Source organism: Zonotrichia leucophrys, chromosome 29, assembly GCF_028769735.1.
Source record: "Zonotrichia leucophrys gambelii isolate GWCS_2022_RI chromosome 29, RI_Zleu_2.0, whole genome shotgun sequence".
NCBI classification, from domain to species: Eukaryota; Metazoa; Chordata; class Aves; order Passeriformes; family Passerellidae; genus Zonotrichia; species Zonotrichia leucophrys.
The window spans coordinates 1,296,622-1,320,997 of record NC_088198.1 but is presented as its reverse complement, the minus strand read 5'-3'; the positions used below and the strand labels follow the sequence as shown (position 1 = coordinate 1,320,997).

General features: G+C 61.9%; 3 protein-coding genes across 6 annotated transcripts in view; all 3 read right to left on the bottom strand.

Moving 5' to 3' along the window:
* Positions 1-1,573: 1,573 nt before the first annotated feature.
* On the bottom strand, positions 1,574-3,688 carry DDN (dendrin). Its single transcript, XM_064734652.1, has 3 exons — positions 3,634-3,688; positions 2,809-3,514; positions 1,574-2,711 (listed from the first exon to the last, which is right to left on the bottom strand). Exons 1-3 carry the CDS (start codon positions 3,686-3,688, stop codon positions 1,691-1,693), a joined length of 1,782 nt encoding a protein of 593 aa, XP_064590722.1. The 3' UTR covers positions 1,574-1,690.
* A 589-nt stretch (positions 3,689-4,277) lies between these two features.
* Positions 4,278-13,026, bottom strand: PRKAG1 (protein kinase AMP-activated non-catalytic subunit gamma 1). 4 transcript variants are annotated; one of them, XM_064734908.1, is made up of 12 exons: positions 12,684-13,011; positions 12,527-12,596; positions 10,416-10,519; positions 9,376-9,457; positions 9,239-9,297; positions 9,115-9,160; positions 8,986-9,040; positions 8,774-8,900; positions 6,173-6,338; positions 6,047-6,084; positions 4,829-4,975; positions 4,278-4,736 (listed from the first exon to the last, which is right to left on the bottom strand). In XM_064734908.1, exons 1-12 carry the CDS (start codon positions 12,687-12,689, stop codon positions 4,638-4,640), a joined length of 999 nt encoding a protein of 332 aa, XP_064590978.1. In that variant the 5' UTR covers positions 12,690-13,011; the 3' UTR covers positions 4,278-4,637. The 4 variants fall into 4 exon arrangements, with proteins under 4 accessions (XP_064590978.1, XP_064590976.1, XP_064590977.1 ...); XM_064734906.1 differs by having other exon boundaries at positions 9,239-9,457; positions 12,684-13,017; XM_064734907.1 differs by lacking the exon at positions 8,986-9,040 and having other exon boundaries at positions 8,774-8,985; positions 12,684-13,017.
* A 1,754-nt stretch (positions 13,027-14,780) lies between these two features.
* Positions 14,781-24,376, bottom strand: part of KMT2D (lysine methyltransferase 2D) — a 33,714-nt gene continuing 24,118 nt past the window's right edge. Inside the window, exons 40-54 of the mRNA XM_064734651.1 lie at positions 24,194-24,337; positions 23,568-23,732; positions 23,336-23,492; positions 23,167-23,248; positions 22,908-23,083; positions 22,422-22,570; positions 22,180-22,315; positions 21,963-22,099; positions 19,888-21,058; positions 18,973-19,109; positions 18,748-18,878; positions 18,368-18,653; positions 17,042-17,115; positions 16,830-16,938; positions 14,781-15,971 (exon numbers count right to left, since the gene is read on the bottom strand). Coding sequence (XP_064590721.1) covers positions 15,879-15,971; positions 16,830-16,938; positions 17,042-17,115; positions 18,368-18,653; positions 18,748-18,878; positions 18,973-19,109; positions 19,888-21,058; positions 21,963-22,099; positions 22,180-22,315; positions 22,422-22,570; positions 22,908-23,083; positions 23,167-23,248; positions 23,336-23,492; positions 23,568-23,732; positions 24,194-24,337 — 3,147 coding nt within the window. The 3' untranslated portion in view covers positions 14,781-15,878. The remainder of the gene's footprint in view (positions 15,972-16,829; positions 16,939-17,041; positions 17,116-18,367; positions 18,654-18,747; positions 18,879-18,972; positions 19,110-19,887; positions 21,059-21,962; positions 22,100-22,179; positions 22,316-22,421; positions 22,571-22,907; positions 23,084-23,166; positions 23,249-23,335; positions 23,493-23,567; positions 23,733-24,193; positions 24,338-24,376) is intronic.

Sequence of the window (24,376 nt, the reverse complement as noted above, 5' to 3'; positions counted from 1 at the left end):
GGGCTGTGCCAGGCTGTGCTGAGCCGTAGCAGGCTGTACCAGCCTGTGCCAAGCTGTGCCAGCCTGTGCTGGGCCGTGCCAAGCTGTGGTAGTTTGTGTTGAGCCGTGCCAGGCTGTACCAGCCTGTGCCAAGCCGTGCCAAGTCGCAAAGAGCTGTTCTGGTGCTGGCCATGCCGTGCTGTGCTGTGCCAAACTGAGCCATGCCAGGCTGTGCTAAGGTGTGCCAAGTCGTGCCCAGCTGTGATGAGCCACAGCTGTGCCAAGCGTTCTGGGCTTTGCCGAGCAGTGCTGAGCTGTGCTGAGCCATGCCAGGTGGCATCAGGCTGTGCCAGGCTCTGCCAGGCTGCACTGAGCTGTTCCGAGCTGTTCCTCTCCATGCCAAGCTGTGCCAAGGTTGCTGAGCTGAGCTTGGCTCTTCTGGGCTTTGCCAAGCCATGCCAGGCTGCTGTGCCAAGCTGTGCCAGGCTATACCAAGCTGTGCCAGGCCATGCCAAACTGTGCCAGGCTATACCAGGCTGTGCCAAGGTGTTCTGGGTCATACCAAGCCACGTTCCAAACCATGCCAGGCTGTGCCAGACTGCATCGTGCCGTGACAATCCGTGGCTCACACACACCTTGCCAACCATCCTATTCCGTGCCAGGCCATGCCACGCCGTGCCAAGGCTGCTGAGTTGAGCTCTGTTCTGGGCTTTGCCAAGCCGTGCCAGGCTGCTGTGCCAGGCTATACCAAGCTATGCCAAGATGTTCTGGGTCATACCAAGCCACATTCCAAACCATGCCAGGCTGTGCCAGGCTGCATCGTGCCGTGACAATCCGCGGCTCACACACACCTTGCCAACCATCCTATTCCGTGCCAGGCCATGCCAAGCCGTGCCAGGTGCCACCATACCGGCTGTAGAACCACCCCTGTACCGCGGGGCGCTGCAATTGCCGTTGTGGCCAGAGCCAGGTGTGGCACTTGGATGCCACCCTGGCCACGTGCCAGCACAGGGGGACACACTGGGGGGGGTGACGTGGCCTTGGGGTGCCCCCCCAGCCTCCCGGGGTGGCCCGGCCGCCGCGGCTGCCCCGTGCCGTGACCTCCGCGCCGGTGTCACCGCGATAATGACAGGGTCGCGCCGGGGGGGCGGGGGAGGAGCCGGTTTTAAATAACGCGCAAATTGGCCACGATATTTGTGCGGTTTCCTGGGGATCCTCCTCCCTCGCTGCCCTCCCCTCCTGCAGCGTGACTAAGAGAGGTGGCGGCTGTTTGGGGGGGACAGTGACTCACGGGGGGTCCCCCCCCGGCCGTGACGTGGGGCTGCTGGTGGCGCAGGGCCAGCCCTGCTGTGTCACCTGCTCATTATGGGGGGCACGGGGGGGGCTGGCACGTCCTGCCCGTGTTGTGACGCACCGTGGTGGCCGCAGGGACACCCGGGACCTTCGGCTGACCCCGGCACCGTAACGGGACACCGGGGATGTCACGGGGGCGTGCCCGGACACCTGAGTGCTTGTTGGGGGGCACGGAGTGACCTGAAGGGGTGACACCCTCCCCCCACCCCGACCTCCCACAAACAGGGACAGAGGCAGCGCAGGGGATCCCGGAGCTTTTATTGGGGTCAGCCCGTGGGAACTCCAGCCCTGAGCGCCTGAGAACCACACCCCGGCAAGCCCCGCCCTAAAGGTGCCACACCCCGGCAAGCCCCGCCCCTCAGGCCGGGGTGGGGCTGGCGGGGCCCGGGGGGGCTCCGGCGCTCTCCAGGCTGCTGCTGCTGCTGCTGTAGGCTCGGGGGTCTCGGCAGAGGCGCTGCCGGGACCCCCCCACGCTGCTCTCGGCATCCGAGTCCGAGTCGGGCGCCGTGTGCCGGCGGATGCGGGACACGGCTTCCCGCAATGCCTGCGCGTACAGCACCGGCCGCCGCGGCGGGGGCCGCCCCCGGGCACCCCTGCAGCCCCCCGGGCTGTGCCACGGGCTGCGGGGGCTGCCGGGGGGCTCCCGGGGCGGCGAGGGCGCTGCCGAAGCGCTGCCAACCCCGGCGGGCACCGAAGGGCTGCGAGGAGGGGATGCCCTGGCATAGCGGACCTGCTGGCGCTGCGGGGGTGGCACGTACTGGGCACGGACCACCACGCGGGTGGCATCGATGAGGACGTGGCCCCCCGTTCCCCGCTGGCCCCTCCCGCGCCCCGGTGCCCGCTCCCGGCCGGCTGCTGCCCGTGGCAGCGTCTGGCAGTGCCGGGGGCCGGTGCCAGGCCCTGCTGGGGACGGCAGCGTCGCACGGGGCCACCGGTGCTTGGCCTCGGTGGCCGCCCGGGGCAGAGTGTGGCTCCAGGCGCCCGGCACAGCCCCCCGGGCCCGAGGAGGAGCCGCCGGGGGGCTGCGGGGTCCCCGCGGGGGTCGCAGCTGGAGGGTGCGGTGGGGACCGTCATAGGCGGGGGGTGCGATGTAAGGGGGGGGTCCCCCTCGGCGGCCGTGGGCCGCCTGCACCCGCTGCATGTGCACCTCGTACGTGGGGGGGCCCTGCTTGTCCCCCGACACCGCGGGCCGAGGGGTGGGCACGGCGTGACCCCCCCAGGGTCCGCTGCTGCCCCCCAGCCCCTCAAGCTGCGGTGGGGGGCAGGGGGTGGGGGGGACCCGGGGCCGGGCTGTGAAGTCCTGCAGGCGACAAGGGGGGTTGGAGGGCACTGGGGGCCAAGGGGGGGCCAGCTCGGCCACAAAGCGTTTCTCCAGGTACCTGCAAGACAGAGAGGGGAGTGAGGGCAGCGAGGGAGGGGAGCAGGGGAGGGGAGCAGGGCGGACCCCCCCAGCCCCAAATGGCGGTCCCCACTCACGCGTACTCCCCGGCGATGCGGCGGTAGGTCCAGGGCGGCTCGGGCCAGCAGCCCGCGGCCATGCCGGCACCACCCGGGCTGCAACACGCCACCGTGTCGATCTCCACCAGCACCAGCTTGGTCCGCTCGCAGATCCGCAGGCGCCCCGCACCACCCCGCTCCGGACCCCCCAGCATTGCCCCGGCCGACAGGGGGGTCCCCACGGTGGCGGGGGGACGCTCAGCGGAGCCTCGGCGGTGCCACCAGCCCGCCCGCACGCACCCACCTGCCGCACGTGTGCCCCCGGTGCCCCCGTGTCCCGCCCGGTGCCACCTCGGGCCACGCTGACCCCGGGGGGAGCGGCGCACGGCGGGGACCCCACCGGCCGTCCCAGGGGTGTCGGTGTGTCGCGTGTGTGTGTTTGTGTCCCCCCCCCTTTCCCTCGCCCCGCGGGATCCCTTCCCCCCCTGCGACAAGCAGGCGATGGCGGGTTTGGCACCGAGCGCTGCAGCCCACGCGGGCTCCGAGCGGAGCTTAGCAACCCTCCGGCGGCGGCATGGCAACCGGCACGGCCCCCCTCCCGAGTCCCCCGGGCCCCCCGGTACCTGCCCGGCGCTCCCCTGGCTCTGCCGGAGCCCGGCACTGGCACGGACGCGCTCCCCGGGCCGGCCGTCCCCTCCCCGCCAGGAATGTGCCTCGCTCAGCACGGCCGGGCCTCGCACCTCCCCTGCGGACACCGGCTGCGAACGGCGCTGTCCCGGCTGCCCGAGACCCCCCCAGGGCACCCCAACATCCCGCTCAGCCCCCTCAACCTCCCCCAGCCCCTGCCTGACTCCCCCTGCTCACCGCGGTGCCCACCAGAGGGTCCCCATGTCCTGCCGGGTCCCCGTCTCTGTCCCATCCCCAATCCCGGCCTTTTAGAAAAGCCACAGGCGTAACAAACAGGGATTTAGGGTCTGGGTGAGCTCAGCAGATTCCCCCTTCCCACAGGGGGGGGGTCACACCCCCTCCCCACACACCCCCCGTGCCCGGGTCAATGCCCCCCGTGCCCTGCACGGAGCCAGGCTGGTGCCAGGTCTGTGTTTATTCGTGGTTTGTCCTCACACACGAAGCGGTGCCGGGTGTGGGGGGACCTTGGGGAGACCTCCGGGGTTTTTTGGGGGTCCCTGGGTTGGGTGGGCTTCACCAAACCCAGGGAGAGGGTGCGGGGTGTGGGGGAACCTTGGGGAGACCCCCGGGGGGCTTGGGGGGGTCCCTGGGTCGGGTGGGTGTCACCAAACCCAGGGAGAAGGTGGGGGGACATTGGGGGAGACCCCCGAGGGTTTGTGGGGGGGTCCCTGGGTCTCACCAAACCCAGGGAGAAGGTGGCAGGTGTGGGGGGACCTGGGAGAGACCCCCGGGGGTTTTTTGGGGGTCCCTGGGTTGGGTGGGTGTCACCAAACCCAGGGAGAAGGTGGGGGGACACTGGGGGAGACCCCCGAGGGTGTGGGGGGGGTCCCTGGGCCGGGTGGGTGTCACCAAACCCAGGGAGAGGGTGCAGGGTGACAGGGACCAGAGGCCACACAGAACAGCCCTGGCATGGCTAAGGGTGACCCCAAGGGGGGCCAAGGGCTGCCCCCATCACCCCACACGGCTTTGGGGTGCAGGGCACGGCATGGGGGGGGCTGTGGGGTGCCCCCCACCCAGGGAAAGGGCTGCCCCAGGGCTGGGGGTTATTGCTGGGTGCTGCTGGTGAGTGGGGGCATCCCCCGGGGGTCCCCACCAGCCCGGGGGGGGGGGCACAGTGATACAGGAGAAGAGATCTGGGGGGGATTGAGAGGACTGAACCCCAATCCCACCCCAAAACTGCCTCAGGGGCCCTGGGGCAGCACCAGGGCTTGCAGGATGTCCGACAGGGAGACGATCCCTTTCACCACATCGCTCTCATCCACCACCACCAGCCGGTGGACCTGGGCAAAGCGGGGACACAGCGAGGGGCTGAGGGGGTGCAGGGACCCCCAGTGTTCCCTCAGAGACCCCCCCAGCAGGCCGGGATTGTTACCTCAGCCTCCACCAGGCGGTTGATGATGGTTTCCAGCGTTTCGTGCTTGTAGCACTTGAGGACGCCCTCGAAGTAGTGGGAGCGGTGCTGCAGCGCCCGCGTCACCGTCACGTCCAGGTTGTTGTAGGTTTTCTCAGCTGCCAGGTTCTGGGGCAGGGACAAACATTGGGGACACATTAGGAGGCCCCCAACATCCCACAGTGTCCCCCCAAACCCAGGATTTCCCCTCATTCCAGGATTTCCTCCCCCCCATTCCAGAATTTTCCCCCTACCGAGGATTTCCCCCTATTTCAAGATTTTCCCCAGCTCAGGATTTCCCCCCATTCCAGGATTTCCCCCATTCCAGAATTTCCCCCCATTCCAGGATTTCCCCAGCTCAGGATTTTCCCCCCAAATCCAGGATTTCCCCCCATTCCAGAATTTTCCCCCATTCCAGGATTTTCTCCCCTTTCCCCCAGCCCAGGATTTTCTCCCCAGCCCAGAATTTCCTCCCATTCCAGGATTTTCCCCCATTCCAGAATTTCCTCCCAGCACAGAATTTCCACCCCAGCCCACGATTTTCCATCCAGTTCAGGATTTCCCCCCATTCCAGGATTTCCCCCCATTCCAAGATTTTCCCCAGCTCAGGATTTTCCCCCCAGCCCAGAATTTCCTTCCATTCCAGGATTTCCCCCCATTCCAGGATTTCCCCCCATTCCAGGATTTTCCCCCATTCCATAATTTCCTCCCAGCACAGAATTTCCCCCCCAGCCCACGATTTTCCATCCAGTTCAGGATTTCCCCCCATTCCAGGATTTCCCCCCATTCCAGGATTTTCCCCCATTCCAGGATTTCCTCCCCCCCATTCCAGAATTTTCCCCCCAGCCCAGAATTTCCTTCCACTCCAGGATTTTCCCCCCAATCCAGGATTTTCCCCCCAGCCCAGAATTTCCTCCCATTCCAGGATTTGCCCCCCCATTCCAGGACCTTCCCCCCATTCCAGGATTTCCCCCCATTCCAGGATTTCCCCCCATTCCAGAATTTTCCCCCTACCCAGGATTTCTCCCCATTCCAGGATTTTCCCCCATTCCAGGATTTCCCCCCATTCCAGGATTTTCCCCCCCACCCCAGAATTTTATCCCCAACCCAGGATTTCCCTCCAGCCCAGGATTTCTATCCAGCCCAGGATTTTCCCCCCAACCCAGAATTCCCCCCATTCCAGAATTTTCCAGCACTCACAATAACATCGAATTTGGAGTAGATATCCACCACACGCCCTGGGGAGGAAGAGGAGCAGCTCAGCCAAGCCCAGGGTGCCCAGGAGGGGACACTTGGGGACACCAGGCCAGGCCAGGCCACCCTCACCCGACTCATCCACCACGGGCAGGGCAGACACTCGGTGCTGCACGAAGATGCCCAGGGCAACGTAGATGGGAGTGCTGGTGCCAACCACGGCGATGTTCCTGTAGGTGCCAATCTGCAGCTCCTCCAGGGTCCGTGCCATGAACTCGGGCTTGGGCACCTCTGAGATCTGAGGGGACAGGGAGGGGACAGGGCTGAGCACAGGATTGATGGGGAAAGGACAAAAAAATGGGGGGCAGAGCATGGGGGGGTTGTGGGATCTCCAGGCAGGGGTGTGGTGAGGTGCCAGGGCTGTGCCCACCCACGGCTGGTGGTACCTGGTGTGCAGGGACCTGGCACAGCCCAGGCTGGGGGGTTCAGAGTGAAACCCCAAAGGTTCTGGGGCAGATTTTGGCACGGCTTAGATGGGGGGGTCAGGGCAGCCGCTGGCACAGGGAGCTGGCACAGCCTGGGCTGGCACTTGGGAATCTCAGGGTAGCACCTGGGCCTGGCACAGTGCAGGATGGGGGGCTCAGGGCAGCCTCTGGCACAGGGAGCTGGCACAGCGTGGGTTGGCATTTTGTACCACCTGGACTGGGAGTCTCAGGGCAGCACCTGGACCTGGCACATCCTGGGTTGGCATTTTGTACCACCTGGACTGGGAGTCTCAGGGCAGCACCTGAGCCTGGCACAGCCTGGGTTGGCACTTGGTACTGCTTGGACTGGGGGTCTCAGGGTAGCACCTGGGCCTGGCACAGTGCAGGATGGGGGTCTCAGGGCAGCCCCTGGCACAGGGAGCTGGCACAGCCTGGGCTGGCATTTTGCACCACCTGGATTGGGAGTCTCAGGGTAGTATCTAGGCCTGGCACAGCCCAGGATGGGAGTCTCAAGGCAGCCCCTGGCACATCCTGGGTTGGCATTTTGTACCACCTGAACTGGGGGTCTCAGGGTAGCACCTGAGCCTGGCACAGCCCAGGCTTCAGGTCTCAGGGCACAGCCCCTGGCACAACCCAGGGTGAACATCCTGGAGTAATCCTGGAATGGGCACCGGGCACAGCCCGGGCTGGAAGTCCCAGTGTGACCCTGGCACAGGGAGCTGGCACAGCCTGGGCTGGCACTTGGTACAGCCTGGACTGGGAGTTCCAGAGTAGTACCTGGACCTGGCACAGCCCAGGATGGGGGTCTCAGAGCAGCCCCTGGCACAGCCTGGGTTGGCACTTTGTACCACCTGGACTGGGGGTCTCAGGGCAGCACCTGAACCTGGCACAGCCCAGGATGGGGGTCTCAGGGCAGCCCCTGGCACAGCTCAGCTTGGCACTTGGTACCACCTGGACTGGGAGTCCCAGAGTAGCACCTGGAGCTGGCACATCCTGAGTTGGCACTTGGTACAGCCCAGGATGGAGGTCTCAGAGCAGCCCCTGGCACAGGGAGCTGGCACAGCCTGGGCTGGCACTTGGTACAGCCTGGACTGGGGGTCTCAGGGCAGCACCTGGGCCTGGCACAGCCCAGGATGGGGGTCCCAGTGTGGCCCTGGCACAGGGAGCTGGCACAGCCTGGGCTGGCATTTTGTACCACCTGAACTGGGGGTCTCGGGGCAGCACCTGAGCCTGGCACAGCCCAGGATGGGGGTCTCAGAGCAGCCCCTGGCACAACCCAGGGTGAACATCCTGGGTAATCCTGGAACGGGCACTGAGCACAGCCCGTGCTGGAAGTCCCAGTGTGACCCTGGCACAGGGAGCTGGCACAGCCTGGACTGGCACTTGGTACAGCCTGGACTGGGAGTTCCAGAGTAGTACCTGGACCTGGCACAGCCCAGGATGGAGGTCTCAGAGCAGCCCCTGGCACATCCTGGGTTGGCATTTTGTACCACCTGGACTGGGAGTCTCAGGGCAGCACCTGAGCCTGGCACATTGCAGGATGGGGGTCTCAGGGCACCCCCTGGCACAGCTCAGCTTGGTACCACCTGGACTGGGAGTCCCAGAGTAGCACCTGGAGCTGGCACATCCTGAGTTGGCACTTGGTACAGCCCAGGATGGAGGTCTCAGAGCAGCCCCTGGCACAGGGAGCTGGCACAGCCTGGGCTGGCACTTTGTACCACCTGGACTGGGGGTCTCAGGGCAGCACCTGAGCCTGGCACAGCCTGGGTTGGCACTTTGTACCACCTGGATGGGGGTCTCAGGGTAGCACCTGGACCGGGCACAGCCCAGGATGGGGGTCCCAGTGTGGCCCTGGCACAGGGAGCTGGCACAGCCTGGGCTGGCATTTTGCACCACCTGGATTGGGAGTCTCAGGGTAGTATCTAGGCCTGGCACAGCCCAGGATGGGGGTCTCAGGGCAGTCCCTGGCACAGCCTGGGCTGGCATTTTGTACCACCTGGACTGGGGGTCTCAGGGCAGCACCTGGGCCTGGCACAGCCCAGGATGGGGGTCTCAGGGCAGCCCCTGGCACAGCCTGGGCTGGAAGGCTCAGGGCACAGCCCCTGGTACAGCCCAGGATGAACATCCTGGGGTAATTCTGGCATGGGCACCGGGCACAGCCTGGCCTGGGGGTCCCAGTGCGACCCTGGCACATCCCAAACCGAGGGTCCTGCTGTGCCCCCACCCTCCCCAAGGGGCAGAGACTCACAAAGAGCTTGAGGAACTTGAGGATGCGTTTGTGGGTGAGGATGTAGAGCGTGTTCCCCGAGTCGGGGTCGATGACGGGCAGCCGGTGGATCTTGTTCCGGATCAGGGAGGAGACGGCGTCAAACAGGCTGTGGGGGGCAAGGCAGGGGGGATTTGGGGTGTCCCTGGCACTGCCACCGCCGCCTGTGCCCCTCTCCCTGCCCCCCGGGCTACCTGGCATTGGGGGAAATGCACACCAGTGGCTTGAAGGAGTCTTGCAGATAAACCTCTGTGGGGAGAGGGGTGGGTGAGGGCATGGGGGGGTGGGACACCCCAGGAAGGGCAGCAGTGACCCCCCCTCACCTCTCCACGTCTCTATTTTATGTTCCTCCAGCTCGTAGATCTGCACCTGTGAGGAGGAGGAGGAGGAAGCTCAGGTGGGACGGCCAAAACCCAACCCGAGCCCCCCACAGCCCCCAGCCCTCACCATGGGGGATTTGTAGTAGCGGTGCAGGATGTTGATGAAGTCGGTGATGGTCAGCATTCCTGGGGGGCAGGCAGGGTGAGCAGGGTCCTGCCAGCCCCCCAAAACCCCCAGAGACCCCCCCAGACCCCTTTGCTCACCTACAAAACTTTGCTTTTTGCTGTCCCACAGCGGGGCCGCCCGGACGCCGTTGGTGACCAGCGCGAAGAACGCTTTCTTCACCTGCAGGCACGGGGGTCAGGGAGCCCCGAAAGTGCCCCCTTGGCCCCAAAATTGCCTCCCTTTGCCCCAAAAGTGCCCCCTCGGCCCCAAAAATGCCCCCCTTTGCCCCAAAACTTCCCCCTTGACCCCAAAATTGCCTCCCTGGACCCAAAAGTGCCCTCCTGGCCCCAAAAGTGCCCCCTTGGCCCCAAAATTGCCTCCCTGGCCCCAAAAGTGCCCCCACAACCCCAAAAGTGCCCCCCTGACCCCAAAAGTGCCCTCTTGGCCCCAAAAGTGCCCCCCGACCCCAAAAGTGCCCCCTCGTCCACAAAAGTGCTCCCCTTGGCCCTAAAATTGCCTCCCTGGCCCCAAAAGTGCCTCTCCAACCCAAAAGTGCTCCCCCGACCCCATAAGTGCCCCCCCCACCCCAAAAGTGCCCCCCCGGCCCCAAAAGTTCCCCCTTGGCCCCAAAATTGCCTCCCTGGCCCCAAAAGTGCCCTCTCGTCCCCAAAAGTGCCCCCTTGGCCCCAAAAATGCCCCCCTGGCCCCAAAAGTGCCCTCACAACCCCAAAAGTGCCCCCCTGACCCCAAAAATGCCCTCTTGGCCCCAAAAATGCCCCCCTGGCCCCAAAAGTGCCCTCACAACCCCAAAAGTGCCCCCCTGACCCCAAGAGCGCCTCCCTTTGCCCCAAAAGTGCCCCCCTGACCCCAAAAGTGCCCTCACAACCCCAAAAGTGCCCTCACAACCCCAAAAGTGCCACCCTGACCCCAAATGTGCCCCCACAACCCCAAAAGTGCCTCTCCAACACCAAAAGTGCCCCCCTGACCCCAAGAGCGCCTCCCTTTGCCCCAAAAGTGCCCCTCCAACCCCAAAAGTGCCTCCCCCCGATGCCAAAAGTCCCCCCCCAGATGCTAAAAGTGCCCCCCTGTCCCAAAAGTGCCCCCTTTGCCCCAAAAGTGCCCCCCGGCCCTGGCACACCTGCAGGGAGGTGTCGAAGACGACGAGTTTGGAGCTGGTGGGGATGAGGTCGTAGCAGCGATGGGATTTCATGAAGGCGGTGTAGGCACCGCGGTGAGCGTCCCCTGGGGGGGCAGCGTCAGGGGGCACCCCGAAACCGGGGGCACCCCAAAACCCCAACACCCCAATCCCAGACACCCCAACACCTGGAGAACCCCAAAACCCGGGACATCCCCAGTCCCAGACACTCCCAATCCCAGGACACACCAAAATCTTCTGACACCCCAAATCCTGGAACATCCCAAAACCCGGGACACCCCAATCCCAGACACCCCAAAACCTGGGGCACCCCAAAACCCCGGACACCCCAATTCCAGACACCCCAAAACCTGGGGCACCCCAAACCCTGGACACCCCAAAACCTGGAGAACCCCAAAATCCAGGACATTCCCAGTCCCGGGACACCCCCAACCCCAGACACCCCGAATCTTAAGGTACCCCCAATCCCGGGACACCCCAAAACCTGGAGAACCCCAAAACCCGGGACATCCCCAATCCCAGACACCCCAAAATCCTCTGACACCCCAAATCCCAGGACACCCCAAAACCTGGGACACCCCCAACCCCAGACACTTGAATCCTGTGACACACACAATTCTGGGACACCCAAAATCCTCTGACACCCCAATCCCGGGGCACCCCAAAATCCTGTGGCACCCCAAATCCTGCGACACCCCAATCCCAGATACCCCAAATTCTGTGGAACCCCAAAACCCGGGACACCCCAAATCTTGTGACAGCCCCAATCCCAGACACCCCGAATCCTATGGCACCCCAAATCCTGGGACACCCTAAAACCTGGAGAACCCCAAAACCCGGGACATCCCAATCCCAGGACACCCCAATCCTGGGACACCCCAAAACCTGGGACACCCCCATTCCCAGGACACTCCAAAATCCTGTGAAACCCCAAATCTCGGGACACCCCAATATCCTGGGACACCCCAAATCCCGAGACATCCCCATTCCCAGGACACCCCCAACCCCAGACACCCCAAATCCTGTGGAACCCCAAATCCCGGGACACACCAAACCCTCAAATGCCCCAAATCCCGTTTCACTCCCAATTTCGGACACCCAATCCCGGGACACCCTTAACTCCAGTCATGGGGCACCCCAAATCCCACAACACCCAGCTGAGGGCTCCGGGGTACCCCAAAATCCTTTGACAGCCCAAATCCTCCAGTGCCCCAAGTCCCGTTTCACTCCCAATTCCGGGACACCCCAAAATCCTCTGACACCTCAAGTCCCAGGACACCCCAAACCTTCGAATGCCCCAAATCCCATTTCACTCCCACTTCTGGGACAACCAGCTCAGGGCTCCGGGACACCCCAAACTTCGGGATATCCCCGGTCATGGGGCACCCCAAATCCCAGACACCCAGCTCGGGGACACCCCGAACTCCGGGATATCCCCGGTCACCCCAAATCCGGGACACCCAGCTCCGGGACATCCCAAACTCCGGGATATCCCCGGTGTCCCAATCCCGGACCCCCAGCTCCGGGACATCCCAAACTCCGGGATACCCCCAGTCACGGAGCACCCCAAATCCGGGACACCCAGCTCCGGGACACCCCAAACTCCGGGATATCCCCGGTCACCCCAAATCCCGGACACCCAGTTCCGGGACACCCCAAACTCCGGGATACCCCCAGTCACGGAGCACCCCAAATCCGGGACACCCCAAACTCCGGGATATCCCCGGTCACCCCAAATCCCGGCCCCCCAGCTCCGGGACACCCCAAACTCCGGGATATCCCCAGTCACGGAGCACCCCAAATCCGGGACACCCAGCTCTGGGACACCCCGAACTCCGGGATATTCCCGGTGTCCCAATCCCGGACCCCCAGTTCCGGGACACCCCAAACTCCGGGATATCCCCGGTCATGGGGCACCCCAAATCCCACAGCACCCAGCTCAGGGCTCCGGGACACCCCAAACTCCGGGATATCCCCGGTGTCCCAATCCCGACCCTCCAGCTCGGGGCTCCCCCAGACCCCAGGACAGGAACGGCCCCCGGGACACCCAAATCACCGCGTCCCCTCCGGTGCCTGGACCCCCCCGGTTTCACCTTCCAGCTCCGCCGGGCTCTCGGCGGCCGGGCCCGGGCCGGGGCCGGGGTCAGGCTCGGGGCCGGGATCCTGCGGACAGGCGGGGTCGGTCAGAGCGGCCGCGGTGCCGGTGCCCGACCCCGGTGTCCCCCCCAGCCCCGCTGTCCCCCCCACAACCTCCATGGGTCCCGCTCGGTCCCGAGGCGCCGCTGCCCCGCTGCCGCCCGGCTCCGGCCCCGCGCTCGCCCGGTCCCCGGTCCCGCTTCCGTCCGGTCCTGGTCCCTCTTCCGGCCGGTTCCCGGTCCCGCTTCCGCCCGGTTCCTGTCACGGTTCGTGCCCCGCTTCCGCCAGCTCGCTGTCCCGCTTCCGCCCGGTTCCTGCTCCGCTTCCGTCCGGTCCCCGGTCCCACTTCCGTCCGGTTCGTGCCCCGCTTCCGTCCGGTCCCCGTCCCGCTTCCGCCCGGTTCCTGTCACGGTCCCTGTCCCGCTTCCGCCCGGTTCCTGCCCCAATTTCTGCTCGGTTCGTGCCCCGCTACCGCCGTTCCCTGAACCACTCGGGCCCCGTTCCTGTTCCCGCCCCGTTGCCATTCCCGGATCCGCTCGGTTCCCGGTTCCGCCCGGTTCTTGGAACCACCCTCGGTCCCGGTTCCACCCCATTCCCGGTCCCGCTTCTGCCCGGTTCCCGGTACCACTCCCGCCCCGTTCCTGGTCCCGGTGCCGCCCACTGGCTCCCGGCCACCGGGTCGCGGGGATGGTTTTGGGGGGATTCGGGTCACACCTCTGGGGACCCCCGGGGGTTCGGGGACACGGCGGGACACACCGGGGATGGCCCGGGGCGGTGGGACACACGGACATGGGGTCCCCGAGGGTGCGGACACACGGACATGGGGTCCCTGGGACAGGAGGGCGGTGGGACACACAGACATAGGGGGATCCGGGACACACGGACATGGGTCCCCGAGGGTGGGGACACACGGACATGGGGTCCCTAAGGGTGCGGACACACGGACATGGGGTCCCCGGGGACAGGAGGGCGGTGGGACACACAGACATAGGGTATCCGGGACACACGGACATGGAAGGGGTGGGACACACGGACATGGGGTCCCCGAGGGTGGGGACACACGGACATGGGGTCCCCGAGGGTGCGGACACACGGACATGGGGTCCCCGAGGGTGGGGACACACGGACATGGAAGGGATGGGACACACGGACATGGGGTCCCCGGGGCTGGGGGAGGGGGACACACACGAGGGTCCCAAGGGTGGGGACACAGCTCGGGGTGAGCCAGGGCAGGGCCACCGATTTTGGGACAGACACCTCGGCTGGGGGGACACGTGGGGACAGCAAGGACCGAGCAGGACCGAGCTGCCCTCGATGGACCCCGGTGTCACCACTGTCCCCTCGATGGACCCCGGTGTCACCACTGTCCCCTCCCAGACCCCCCCGAGGGATGAGGCGGCCTCGGCTTCTCACGCGCTTTATTTAAAATAACATCCAGTGGTTCCGGTATTGGTAAAAACGGGATTTCTACACGCCCCGGCCTATGTACAGCTCTGAAAGTTAAATTTCTCGTATATTTTCTGTTAAAACTTTCTCATCCCCCCCCACTCGCGCTTTTCCTCTGGTATTTTTTTTTTTTTTACTTTTTTAAAATTTTCTTTTTTTTAAAGATTTTTACCTTAAACTTTTTTTGTTTCAGATTTTTTTTTTTTTTGATTTTTTTTTTTTTTTTTTTTGCAGCTTTGACGAGTTTGCGGAAGCAGCTTTTCAAAATCGGGCCCCGGCCCCCCCCCAACACTGCACCGGGGGTGGGGGGGGGGGGTGGGGGGGTGAGAGGGGGGCACCACCCCCATCATCAGACCCGACGCCCCCTCCCCATTTTGCAGGAGGAGCAGGGGGGTCCCTCCCCTTCCTTCCCCGCGCCGTGTTTGTGCGTTAAGAGATCCCGGCGCCCCCCGGGAGTGGGGAGGGGGCGGGCAGAGACCCCCGGGGTGGTGGGTGGGGTTGAGGGGGGGGGGTCGGGGGTGTTAATGCCCACTCGCTGCTTCACTCTCCCCTGCCTGGCAGGAGGTTCCAGAGAGAGACCCCCCCCATCCATCCCCACCCTCACACCTCGGAGATTTGGGTTTTAAAAAAAACCCTCCCCACACCTTTTTTAAATTTTTTTTTTTTTTTGCCCCTGCACCCCAAATCTCAGCCCAGCAGAGCACAAAGAGCCCCCCCCTCCCAGCCCCGTCTAGTATATACAATATAAGGTATAAATAGATAAATAACCTTCCCCCCCCTCCCCAGTGCAGCCCCAGCTGGGAGGGCCAAGGGTGAGCAAGGGGGGGGGGGGGCTCCATCCAACCCCTCCCAGCCACGTGTGGGGAGGAGGGGTCCCCACCCAGCCCCTCCAGCCCCCCCACCAGAGCTGGGGGAGTGGGTTTGACCCCCCCCTCACCCTCTCCCCCATCCCCACCTCACACCTTGGCACGTCACACGGCTGGGACCTCCTTAAGGGGGGGGGACAAGGAGGGGGTGTCCCCATGTCCCCCCTTCAAGGTGTCCTGGAGGAGGGGGACACGAGGAAGCCACAATCACTGAGGGAGAGGGAAAGACACCCCCCCCCCCAAAACTTTGGGAGGCAGGTTGGGATGGAGGGGAGGGGGCTCACATTTAAAAACAACAACAAATAAAAAGAAACAAATCTAACACTTAAAATGAGGTAGGTTTGGGTGCAGAAGCTCCTTGTGTCTGTCGGGGTCTTGGCTGCATCCCGCCGCCGCTCCGGGGTTCTCGTCCACACGCACAAACAAAAACAAAACAAAACAAAACAAAAAAAAAGAGATCAAAAAGGAACCGAGAGCGAGCTCTGGCCGCCACCACGCTGGGCAGGGCAGAGCCCGGATTGTCGAGCTCAAGGAGTCTGTGTTACCTTGGTAATTAGCGAGCAAATATTATTAGTTTCTAAAAAAAAAAAAAAAGGACAAAAACAAAAAAAAGAAAAATCAAAAAAATAAAATAAAATAAAATAAAATAATCGTTATATCCAGACCGGCTCCGCACAATCGCTCCGGCCACGCTGGGCCCGGCGCTGTTTCCCCATCCGCGGCTCTCCCATGAGGGAGGCAGGCAGGGGGTGGTGGTGAAGGGGGCGTTTCTGAGCCCCCCCACTCCTTTTTTTTCCTCCTCGCAGGACGAAGCAAAGAAAACCCTGAGTTGCCAGTTCATCTGTCTGTCCGTCCGTCCCGCTCGGGCAGGGCCGGCAGCGCTGCAGCCGCCGCTCTCCCTCCGTGCCCGGCCGCCCCTGGCACCTCCTGCAGCCCTGGGGGGCTCGGCCAGGTCTCTGAGGCGGGGGTGGCAGCCCCCAGCCCCCTTTTTTCCCAGTTAGTTCATCCACTTCCTGCAATTCCAAGCTCCACAGTGGCAGGGGATCTTGTGCTGATCGTCCTCGAAGTCGAACTGGTAGTCGTAGGTGAGCTGGGAGGGAGAGGGGAGTCAGCCAAAGCACAGAGCTCAGCCCTGCCACGTCCAGCCCCCCTCCCTGGGTCCCCTGAGGCAGATATCTTTTATGAAAAAATCTTTTCTTTAAGATTTTTTTCTCCTGAGAAGCCTCAGGAACAATATGTAAACAACAGACAGAACAAGAGGACACAGTCTCAAGCTGCACCAAGGGAGATACAGGCTAGAATTAAGGAGGAAGTTTTTCACAGAAAGAGTGATGAAATACTGGAATCATCTACCCAGGGAGGTGGTGGAGTCACCATCCCTCGATGTGTTTAAAAAAAGACTGGATGTGGCCCTTGGTGCCATGATCTAGTTGAGGTGTTAGAACATGGGTTGGACTCGATGATCTTAAAGGTCTCTTCCAACCTAGAAATTCTGTGATTCTGTAAACATTGATTATCTGCTGCTGTGGAATGCAACAGGTGGATCTGTGATTGGCCCATGTTGGTTGTTTTTAATTAATGGCCAATCACAGTGAGCTGGCTCGGACAGACAGCCGAGCCACAAACCTTTGTTATCACTCTTTGCTATTCTATTCTTAGCCAGCCTTCTGATCAAACTCTTCCTTCTATTCTTTTAATATAGTTTTAATGTAATATATATGATAAAAATAAAAGAATAAATCTTTTAGTATAGTTCTAATGTAATATATATGATAAAATAATATACTATTCTTTCAGTATAGTTCTAATGTAATATATATGATAAAATAATAAATAATAAAAATCAAGCCTTCTGAAACATGGAGTCAGATCCTCGTCTCTTCCCTCATCCGAGCACCCCTGTGAACACCATCAGAGTCCCCCAGGACCCCCTGAGCCCCTCACTGACCTCCTCCCCCTTGGGGATGCGCCGGCTGGAGATGATGATGATCTTGTCCTCCTTGTCGAAGGTCACGACTTCGGCCACGCAGTTCGGGGCACACGAGTGGTTGATGTACCTGGGGGATGATCATGGTCAGCACGGAGCCAGGGGCAGGACAGACGGACGTCGTGGCTCCCTCTGGGGGTATCCCAGCACCCCAAAGCCCCCCCTGTGCTCACCTGGCCGGGCCCCCCGTCAGCGTGGCGTCAATGACGTGCTCGTTGTTGATGCGGAACATGTAAATGCCGCGGTTCTGCCGTGGAGGAGAAGAGGGGGTTCAGGGGTGCACTGAGGTCCCCACATCCCACCTGAGTTGATTTCCACCATCCCATGTTCCACTGGAGACCCTCAAATTCCATATGAGTTCTCCACACCCCCCCCGAGTGGCTTCATGTCCTACCAGAGCTCCCAAAATCTCACCTCAGACCCTACCAGAACCCTTGATAACCCTCTCAAGTCCCTCCACGGCCTGAGTCCCCACATGTCCTGCCAGAGCCTTCAACATCGCCCCCAAATTCACTCACATCCCACACAAGTCCCCAACATCCCATCTGACTCCTCCCATGCCCTTCTTCATGTTCCACCAGAGCCCACATCTCACCTAAGTCCTCTCACATCCCATCTGACTCCTCCCATGTCCTTCTCAGTCCCTCCATGTTCCACCAGAGCTCACAACATCCCACCCAAGTTATCCCGACCCATCCCCTCTATCCTCCATGTCCCAGAGCCACAAGTCCCACCAATCTCATCCCATCTGACTCCTCCCATGTCCTTCTCCATGTTCCACCAGAGCCCACATGTCCACAAGTCCCCTCATCCATCGATCTCCAGTCCTACTCCTCCAGTCCACAATCCATCCCACCAGTCCTTCAACACCACCCTCCCCATCCCCTGCCCAACCATCTAACTCCTCCATGTCATTCTCAGAGCCCTCCATTTCCACAGAGCCCACAACGTCTCACTCAAGTCCTCTCAAATCCCATCTGACTCCTCCCATGTCCTCAGCGTCCCTCCATGTTCCACCACATCCCCCCACATCCCTCCATCCCCACCATGTCCCTTCAACATCCCACCCACTCCCCCTGCCCAACCCCCATCCCCCCATGAGCCCCCACCACCACAACTCCTCCCATGTCCTTCTCAGAGCCCCTCCATGTTCCACCAGAGCCTACAATGTCCCACCCAAGTCCACTCTCATCCCACACAAGCCCCCAACATTCCATCTGACTCCTCCCATGTCCTTCTACTATGTTCCACCAGAGCCTCACAAGTCCACCAGTCCTCTCTATCCCACTGAGCTAACTCCATCGACTCCTCCATGTCCTTCTCAGAGCCCCTCCATGTTCTACCAGAGACCACAATTTCCCACTCTCATCCCACCTGAGCCCAAACATCCCATCTGACTCCTCCCATGTCCTTCTCCATGTTCCACCAGAGCCCACAATGTCCCACCCAAGTCCCTCCACATCTCGCCCAAGCCCCCAGCACCCCCAGCAGAGCCCCACCTGCTCCTCATAGATCTTCTCCCGCCTGTTGGCCACCTCGTTGCGGATGATGGTGCCGATGTACTCGATGACCATCGTGTGCTTCTCGATGTCCTTGGCCGCGTAGAGCCCCAGCCCCTGGATGCGGGACCGTGCCAGGTACACGTTGTTCTTCCACTCCGTCTTCAGGCGCCGGTACTGGGAGGACTTGGAGTGCACAAACTGTTTGCTGTAGGGCGTGTTGGTCTCGCCCGTGAACGTGCTCTGGTAGGCCTTGGACATGCTTGTGCTGTTCAGGGTGTGGGGCCTTTGAGGAGAGGGGGATGAGAAGGGTTAGAGATGAGAGATCCCAGCTCTGTTGGTGGATCCCAGTTCTCCTGGTGGTTCCCAGCCTCACTTACCGCTTGTAGTGGGTGAGGATCTTGGGCTCGGAGCGGGCACAGCCAGTGGGATTGATCATCAAGGGCAGCTCCATCAGAGGATGGCGCCCATAGCGGAACAGGTAATTCTGGCAGCTCTCCACACCCGGCAGCTGCAGAGGGGGAGATGGAGAGGGGGTCAAGAGGCAGCAGCAGGATGGACCCCCAGTGTGGAGGGGAGAGCTCCATGCCCACCCCGGGACCCACCGACTCGGCGATGCGCAGCACCGCGTGCACCGTGAGGCCGAAGAGCTCCTCGCCCTTCAGGTACTCGGGGAAGAGTCGCAGCATGTCGGCCTCCTTCCTCATCATCGCCACTGGCTCGATGATCCGGTTCCACACAGCTGCCAAGGGAAGGGAGAGCCACAGAATTAATGAGGCTGGAAAAGATCTCCAAGATCATTGAGTCCAAGTGACCAATCACCACCAGAGCAAAGCACTCAGGGAAGGGAGAACCACAAAATTAATGAGGCTGGAAAAGATCTCCAAGATCATTGAGTCCAAGTGACCAATCACCACCAGAGCAAAGCACTCAGGGAAGGGAGAACCACAAAATTAATGAGGCTGGAAAAGACCTCCAAGATCATTGAGTCCAACTGACCAATCACCACCAGAGCAAAGCACTCAGGGAAGGGAGAACCACAAAATTAATGAGGCTGGAAAAGATCTCCAAGATCATTGAGTCCAAGTGACGAATCACCACCACAGCAAAGCACTCAGGGAAGGGAGAACCACAAAATTAATGAGGCTGGGAAAGATCTCCAAGATCATCGAGTCCAAGTGACCAATCACCACCTCATCACCAGAGCAGAGCACTCAGGGAATGGAGAACCACAGAATTAATTAAGCTGGAAAAGATCTCCAAATCATTGAGTCCAAGTGACCAATCACCACATTGTCACCAGAGCAAAGCACTCAGGGAAGGGAGAACCACAAAATTAATGAGGCTGGGAAAGATCTCCAAGATCATCGAGTAACCAATCACCACGTTGTCACCAGAGCATAGCACAGAGTGCCACAGGTTGAATATGGGCACCTCAAGCCATTTCCCACCACCCCACCCTCTGGTGTGGCTCAGCCACTGGCACAAAGGTCGGACACCGGCACATCCCAACTCCTTACCTTGTGGCGAGGAGTCAGAGAAGACAAGATCCTCCAAGCCCTGCTCGATGACCTGCACAACGAACTCGGGGCGCCCGTTGTTCTCGCAGATGGTGCAGCGGTAGCAGCAGCGGCGGTTGTTGGTCCGCAGGCTCCAGTAGATGCGCGTGGCCTCGTAGCCCACGGGGTAGAGCGCTGTGACGCTGTGGAAATCGGCCATCTGGTGGGGCAGCAGCTGCCCGATGGCGTGGAAGACCAAGCCGCCCACGCGGAACATGTGGAGCCGCTCGCCGCGCTGGATGATGCTGGCGATCTGCTTCACCTCGTCCCGCTCGATGTAGACGCGGCGGAACACGGTGAAGCTGCTGAGCTCCTGCTCGCAGGGCCCCTTCAGCTTGTGCAGGGGGCACAGCATGGTCTTGTCCTTGAAGAACATGCACTTGGCGCGGATGGCGCAGGCGAAGTGGTACACGCTGGGGCAGCGGATGCGGTTGCAGCTGTTGGTGGCGCCGGTTTTCTGGCACAGGGAGCACTTGGTGAGCAGCCCGCGGTGCAGAGCCACCTCCACGTTGATCAGGGCCCCTCCCTGAGTCTCGTACACCTCCGTGGACCACAGGGCGCAGTTCAGGTGGACCCAGAGGTCGAGGTCAAGGTTGAGCAGGCGGGCCGGCCCGTCCGTGGCGCCGTCGCCCTCCTCGTGACAGAAGCAGCACTTGCGCATGTCCTGCGGCACCTTCTCGGGGCGCAGCGTGGTGCCCAGCTTGTCGATGAACTCGGCGATCTCCTTGTCCCCGTCGCGCTTGGCTCCCCCTTTCTGAATGGTGACGAGGAAGCGCAGCCGTTTCCAGCGCACCCCCTTCCACTTCTTCAGCCGCGGCCTCGCCTCGTCCCCGTCCTCCAGAGGCCGCGAGCGCGGCTTGAAACGGGGAGGGGAGTGGACGGCCGTGGCTCCTTCCTCCTGGGGGGCTGGCGAGGGGGCCGCTGGCAGTGGTGACAACGGGGCTGGGGCTGCCTCGTGGGACGCCTCGGGGTCGGGGACCCTGGTGGGCTCAGCGGGGCTGGATGGGGAGGGGACGGAGGGGGACAGCGGGGGCGAGGGTTCCTGGGGCAGGACAGAGAGCTGCCGCACGTCCAGGTTGGAGACGTTGTTGACGTAGCAGTGGTGAAGGGTCTTCTCAGGAGCAGGGCTCTCCTGTGGTGTGGGGAGGGGGGCATAGGTCAGAGAGTTGCAGGCATGGAGACCCCCAACCTCCCTGAACATTGTAGGCATGGAGACCCCCAACCTCCCTGAACATTGCAGGGATGGAGACCCCCAACCTCCCTGAGCATTTTAGGGATGGAGACCCCCAACCTCCCTGAACATTGTAGGCATGGAGACCCCCAACCTCCCTGAACATTGCAGGGATGGAGACCCCCAACCTCCCTGAGCATTGTAGGCATGGAGACCCTCAACCTCTCTGAACATTGTAGGCATGGAGACCCCCAACCTCCCTGAGCATTGCAAGGATGGAGACCCCCAACCTCCCTGAACATTGCAAAGATGGAGACCCCCAACCTCCCTGAACATTGTAGGCATGGAGACCCCCAACCTCCCTGAACATTGCAGGGATGGAGACCCCCAACCTCCCTGAACATTGCAGGCATGGAGACCCCCAACCTCCCTGAACATTGCAGGGATGGAGACCCCCAACCTCCCTGAACATTGCAGGGATGGAGACCCCCAACCTCCCTGAACATTGCAAGGATGGAGACCCTCAACCTCCCTGAACATTGTAGGGATGGAGACCCCCAACCTCCCTGAGCATTGCAGGGATGGAGACCCCCAACGTCTCTGAACATTGCAGGGAGGGGTCCCAGACCCCACAGTGTCCCACATGCCCCCAGTCCTGCAAGGACCTCCCGGACTCCTTCCTGGGACACCCAGCACCAGCCCATGGCCACCTGGCCCCCCAGGAAACTCCCTGCAATCATGGAGTGACCTACAGGGACCACCATGCACCTCTACCAAAGAGTCCCTGCTCCTGTAGCCTGCCACAGCCCATGGGTACCCCAAAACCCCTCTCCCAGCTCTGCGGGGACCCCTGCACGCCACTGACCTGTCTGAGCAGCGTCAGGAGGTCCAGCTCGCCCTTGAGGCTGTACCCTGGCAGCACTGCATCAAACTGCTTCAGCCACTCCGAGCTGCTGTCCGGCACCTTCCCAGCCAGAGCCTTCTCCTTCCCTCCGAGCATTCCTGCGAGAGGGATGGACTGCCCATCATGGGGGTCCCAGCCCGGGGACACGGGGGGCCATGGAGACAAGGGGAACACTCACCGGCCATATCAGTCTCCACCTTCTTGGCCTCCACCACAGCTGCTCGCACAGGGCCGTCGGGGAACAGCACCTCGTAGGAGCTGGGGATCTTCATGCTCAGCAGCTCAGCCATGGCCACCATCACCCCATTGAGGTTCTAGGTGAGAGGAAGGCGGGATGGGTCCGGGGTGACACAGGTGTCACTGTGTTAGGTCACTGCTGGGACCCCAAAGGTCTGTGAATCCCCCAATCCCCTCACTCACCTTGGCAGCCGCTGCAGACACCGTCAGCATGACGGACACCTCGCTGCTCTTGCCCTTCTCCCATGGGGCTCCAGGGCCTGCTGCCCCCACCTTGCCTGGAGGAGCCCCAAAGGGCTCTGCGACCTCGTAGGGTTTTGTGTCGGGGAACACTGGTGTGGGGAGAGGGGGGTCAGAGCCATGGGGAGCAGAGCCAGGGTCAGAACTGTGCAGACCAACAGCCACCCATGAGCCCACCCAGCTGCCCCAGATCCCTGCAGGGAATCCACCACCCTGAAAATCCTTTTCCCTCACATCCCACACTTCCCAAAGACCCTTCCCCTAGCTCCCTTAATCCCCCGTAGACCAGGAACTCTGTCCTACCCCATCCATATCCCTTCTCCAAACTCCCTCCTTGTGCTGCACATCCCACAAACTCCCTCCTGCCCAGTCCATACAGACCACAGACCCCTCCTGCCCTGATCCACACACCCCTGCAGCCCACCCCACCTGGGATGCTGGCCCGGGGGATGATGGGGATGATGGGGGACAGCACACGCTCCTCCAGCTCTGGCTTGGCCTCGCTGAGCAGGGGGAAGCGGAGCAGCTCCTCGCCCAGGACACTCTCGGGGGATGAAGCAGGGACGATGCTGTCGGGGGAGTCGCTCTCGTCGTCGCTCTCCATCCTGTGGGGAGGGAGGTGTCAGGGGCCACAGGGCCTGGTGTCACCCATGGAGGGGCTGATGGCACTTGTGGTGGGGTCTCTCACCTGACATCCTCGGTCTGGTTGTGTGGAGGGGTGGGCAGTGCTGCCAGCAGGTCCAGGCTCTTCACCTCCACAGCTGGTGCATCTGCAGAGAAGACATGGGTGTCACCAGGGGGAGTGACAGGTGGCAGCAGCACGGATTCCGTGCCACCCCTGTGCCAGCCAGGCTCACCTTTCTGGCCGTGGGGCTCACGGGCTGGGTCGGCATCCTTGGGCTGCTCCCCCAGCTCTTCAGGGGCCGTGACACCGTTCACCATCTTCTGCTGCACGGAGGGAGGGGGTGTGGGGGGCAGCGAGGAGGGTGGCGTGGGTGGGTTGCTGAGGTTGTTCTGGGGGGAGACGGTGGGGTGAGAACAGCAGGATGGTCCAGGACCCCCAGAAAAGGGGGACAACCCCCCTCTCACCTTGGTGAGCAGCTGGGAGTAGTAGTCAGGGACGCTGTCCAGCACAGCGCTGCCGAAGGCGCCCCTCAGCTGGCTCTTCCCGTTGATGGGGCTGCTGCCGAAGGGCGCGAAGAGGCTGAAGTTGGCCATGATGGTCGGCTCGGTCAGGGGCAGCAGCGACAGCTCCTGGGGACAGAGCTGTGAGTGGAGGGGACAAGGGCAAAGGAAGCCCCCTGCCACACCCTGGCCCACAGCTGTCACAGACATCTTTCATGAAAAATCGTTTCCTTAGGAATTTTCCTCCTGAGAAGCAGAGAGGCCTCAAGGACAAAATGTAAACGTTGATTATCTGCTGCTGGAGAATGCAACAGGTGGATCTGTGATTAGTCCATGTTAAATGTTTGTGATTAATGGCCAATCACAGCCCAGCTGGCTCAGACACAGAGCCCGAGCCACAAACTTTTGTTGTCATTCTTTGCTATTCTATTCTTAGCTAGCCTTCTGATGAAACCTTCTATTCTTTTGGTATTGTTTTAATGTAATATATATCACAAAATAATACATCAAGCCTTCTAAAACGTGGAGCCAGATCCTCATCTCTTCCCCAGTCCAAGACCCCCTGCAAACACTGTCACACACGGCCGTACCTGCTTCAGCTGCTTCATGAGGGCCTCGCCAGGACGCAGCCCCTCATCCTTGCGCAGCTTCTTGCGGGACGCCGGCATCCGCTCGTTGCCTTTCTGCACCCGCTTCGGCTTGGTGGGCGCTGGCTTCCTGGCAATGGAGGGGTCCTGAGGAGGAAAAATGGGGCATGAGCAGTGCCAGCGCAG